The sequence below is a fragment of the Athene cunicularia genome, unplaced genomic scaffold (genome assembly GCF_003259725.1).
Source record: "Athene cunicularia isolate RWA unplaced genomic scaffold, athCun1 SCF_39, whole genome shotgun sequence".
Lineage (NCBI taxonomy): Eukaryota > Metazoa > Chordata > Aves > Strigiformes > Strigidae > Athene > Athene cunicularia.
Genome location: NW_020799467.1, coordinates 41,420 through 45,353, shown reverse-complemented (window position 1 = coordinate 45,353; position 3,934 = coordinate 41,420). Strand labels below are relative to the sequence as shown.

The 3,934-nt window shown below is 66.7% G+C and overlaps 1 protein-coding gene across 1 annotated transcript; it reads right to left on the bottom strand.

Annotated features, from left to right (window-relative positions):
• Positions 1–591: 591 nt before the first annotated feature.
• Positions 592–3,355, bottom strand: LOC113490850 (glucosylceramidase-like). The gene is made up of 10 exons (XM_026867449.1): positions 3,245–3,355; positions 2,903–3,094; positions 2,663–2,809; positions 2,360–2,493; positions 2,060–2,232; positions 1,721–1,958; positions 1,417–1,641; positions 1,174–1,337; positions 946–1,071; positions 592–867 (listed from the first exon to the last, which is right to left on the bottom strand). Exons 1-10 carry the CDS (start codon positions 3,309–3,311, stop codon positions 759–761), a joined length of 1,575 nt encoding a protein of 524 aa, XP_026723250.1. The 5' UTR covers positions 3,312–3,355; the 3' UTR covers positions 592–758.
• Between the last annotated feature and the right edge of the window lie 579 nt (positions 3,356–3,934).

The following is a 3,934-nucleotide window of genomic DNA, read 5'->3' as shown; positions in this document are numbered from 1 at the left end:
ATGGGGGGGGTTTGGGGGGACCCCCCCGCCTTGTGCCGGCAGTGGAGCCGCAGTGCTGGGGCCGGCTGTGGAGCCTCCCCCACGCTGGCCCAGTTTGAGGGGGCCCCACTGGGAGGGGGATGACTCAGTGCAGCCCCCCCGTGCCCGCTCCCCCATAACGTCACTCGGGAAGTATGAGCCCGACGCTCCCGGTTCCCATTAGCTGGGGGGGCGGGGGGGCTGACGGCTGCTCCGGGAGGAGAAACCGCAGCACGTGGCCGCCTGCTCGGCCGGGAGGGGAAACCAGGGCTCTGATGTCGGGCCCCGTGCTAAACCCCGCTGCTGCGGCCCCCGGTCTCTGCCGGCCTCTGGCCCCCGCCCTGCCTGGGGGATGCTGCAGTGGGCAGAGGGGAGGGAGATGCTGCCCCCCTGCCTCACGTACCCCCAGGAACTGGGGCAGAGGCAGGATGGGACCCCATGGGGTTCAGCAGGTACCACCAGCCCCAAACCCGCCTCCTCGTCTGGCTGCTGGCACAGTCCTGCCCGCTGAGCAGGCAGCAGGGGAGGGCAGAGGGGGCGCAGGCAAGGTCGTAGAAAACCTGTTTATTTTATGAAAACATCTAGAAAAGAGCAGGTGTTGCAGCCCTTGGATCAAACAGGTCCCCTGGGGCATTGTGGGGCTGCAGGGGCTGTTCCGCAGCCCCAGCCCCACGCAGGGGTCTGTCCCCAAGCTCTCCACCAGCACTGAGCTCCCAGTGCCGGTACCTCGCCCCCCCGCACTAGGCTGGCTGCTTCCACAGGAAAGTCTGGATGGAGTCACTGGGAGCCGTGGCCTCGATGAAGCCAAGCTGCGGGTCGGAGATCCCGAAGGACACGTCCACGGGGGAGCTGTGGGGATGCGAGAGGGGATGTGGGTCAGAGGGGGCAGCCAGGCTTCGAGCCAGGGTGCGGGGCTGAGCCACTCACCGGTTCAGGACCACCAGGACAACGGCACCATCGGGGCGCAGGAAAGCAGAGTGCTCTAGGTCACACCGGCGGCACTTTTTGGAGACAGTCAACCCCACGCGCTGCGAGCCCTCAGGGATGAACTTGCTGCAGAGACATGCAGGGCCTGAGCGTGGTGCTTGGGATGGCGGCTGGAGCCGGCAGCAGGAGCCAGCAGCCCCTTGCTGGCCACCCCTAGCCCCCACCCACCTGAAGTGCCCCAGGTGGTAGAACATGGGCTGCTTGTAGAAGATGTCCTTGCTGCTGTCCACAATGATGGGGCTGTCCACGTAATTCTTGCTCCAGTTGGGGCCCCCCTCCAGGTCCAGGGCCAGGTTCCAGTCGGTCCAGCCCGTCACATAGTTGTTGAGGTTCTGTGGGGCAGGTGACGGCGCTGAGCTGCGGTGGGCGCAGGGGGTGGCCGGCGCGTCAGCGGCCCCCGCAGAGCCCTACCGTCAGGATGCTGTGGCTGTACTTGCTCCCACGGTCCCAGCCACCCAGCACCACCCTGGGCTCCCAGAAGTAGGAGCCAGTGGAGGCCTCTGTGGAGAGGAGGAAATAGTCTGGGAAGAGATGATGGGTGATGGAGAGCGTGAGGTCAATGGGCGCCAGGAAATCCAGGTACCAGTGGATGCCAATGCCGCTGATGTAGCTGGCGGCCACAGGGTCTTTGAGAACCTGGCAGGAGAAAGGAGACATCAGTGCCCAGGGCTGCGAGAGCCACCGTGGGGCCAGGAGAGCCACCGTGGGAACTCACCACCTGCGCCCAGTAGGGCAGCATCACCCTCTGGTCATCCAGGATGATGAGCTGGACGTCGCGGTGGGAGCTGTTGGCCAGTGCGGGGCCCAGGTCCCGCGCAATGAAGTCCCGCTGGTGCTCGGGGGAGAAGCCCAGGCACTGGAAGGGGTAGAAGACGATCTCACCGGCCGTGGGCTCGTTCCCCGCCGTCACTGCCCAGAAGGTCAGGTTGTACTTGGCATATTCATCCAGGAACCTGGGCGCAGGGCAGATGGTGAAAGGCCCCGTCGCAGCAGCACCAGCCCCAGCCCTGGACACAGCGACCCCAGCACCCACCGTGCTCCCACAGCCCCTCACCGGATAAAGTACTTGGCCCAGGTCTGGTGGTACTTGTCCCCAGGGCTGCCCTTCAGTGTCCCCCTCCCCGTCATCGCACCGTTCGTCTTCATCCAGACCGGGGACGTCCAGGGGCTGGCGTACAGTGACAGCGGCCGCTTGGCCACTTTCTGGGCTGCCTGGAGGATGGGGATCTGGGGAGAACCGGGATGGCAGTGAGCTCTCCAGATCTGCTCCAGCACTGGCACTGTGCTCCCCTTCACCATCCCATCCCACCCAGGCTGCAGTCCCGATGCCTCGGGCTCGCCCCATGGGACTCGCCTTCATCCGTGTGTCCTCCTCCGTCAGGTTGAAGTGCTTCAGCTCGAAGTCACCCTCGGCATCAGCATAAGTGTACAGGCGGATGGAGAAGTCGGTGCTGGCCATGGGGACGCGCACGAGGTTGTACTCAATGCCTGGGGACAGGGCGGGCGGTGATGAGCAGCCCTGGGGTGCATTCAGGGGGTGCAGTCCCCCAGCAGCCTCCCAGCCCCTCGGCACGAGTCTTGGCACCCAGACCCCAAGCAGGGGAGGCCAGACAGACCGGCCCTGCAACCGGGCAGCGCTGCCCTGCCCCAGGCTCACCTTCCTCGGAGAAATAGGAGCGGAGCAGGTGATTCTGGGCATCCTTGGACAGGGACTGGATGTTGATGGCAGCTGAGTCTGTGACGGAACCACCAAAGCCCTTCACCTTCTGGTACCTCTGCGCCGTGTCCAGGGTGAGGTGGAAATCTGTGAGGGACCAACATCGTCACATTGTCGCAGCCGCTGCGCAGGGACAGACTCTGTCCCCCAGAGTGCAGGCAGGCGTCTGGCCATGGGTACCTGGGGTCTTGGTGTTGTGCTGGAAGCTCCCCTGGCTGCGCTCCAGCCGTTTCCCGGCCTTGCTGCTCTCGTACTTGATGTAGGTGCCCGGCGCCGGCAGGACCAGGGGGTCCAGCGTGTCGCAGTACGTGGCGCTGCAGGCGCACACCAGGGAGCCGTGGCCGAAGTCCCTGGCATCGCAGGGCCGGCCGCCTGCGGCAGGACGAGAGACCGGGCAGGCACAGAGAGCTGCAGCAGAAGCCCAGCTCACCCCTTCCCCTCACCACAGACACCAAACTCATGGCTTTGCCCCCCGCAAGCTCTGCAGCCCCCCCTGCTCGGGGACAGGGCAGCAGCACTCACCTGCTGCCTGCAGCGCTGCCTGCACCAGCAGGAGCCAGCCCAGGACGCCGGCGCACCCAGGCCCCATGGCACCTCTGCTGCGGCGCGGCTCGGACGGGCACTGATGAAGCACCAGGGCTGGGAGCAGGGCGGTGGGTGTCAGCGACCAGGAGCTCTCGCCCTGTCCCAGCCCCGCACATGGACAGAGACCCAGGGCAGGGGCAGCCCCAGCACCCCCCTGCCTGGCGGTCTCAGGGAGCACCAGCGCCTCTTGCCAGGGCCGAGCCCCCGCTGCCCTGCCCGTTCCCCACAGCCCCCAGCCCAGCACTCGCCTTCCCTCCTGCCCCACCGGTGCCCAGGGACAGCTCTGGCCGCATCCCACCGGGGGTGCAGCCCCCCGGGTGCGTACAACCCCGCACCCACCGGCCTGGCGTTCCCAGGCGCCCACGTCGGCTGTACCCGGCGGCGTGGTTCACTCCCAGCGCCTCCCTCCCACTCCTTCTCCCGCCTTGCTCATCCCACAGCCCCGCCGTTCCCTGCTGCTTCGCACACCCTGGTGCCTCCTGAGCAACCAGCTCCACGTCCCCAACCCCACGAGTGTGGCAGCCAGGGCTTGTCCAGCCCGAGCGCTTTGTCCCGCATTTCCCTGCTCTCTGCGGGCGCTCCCGCCCTGCTCTGTCCCTTCCCGTGACACTGGGCAAGGATCTTCTC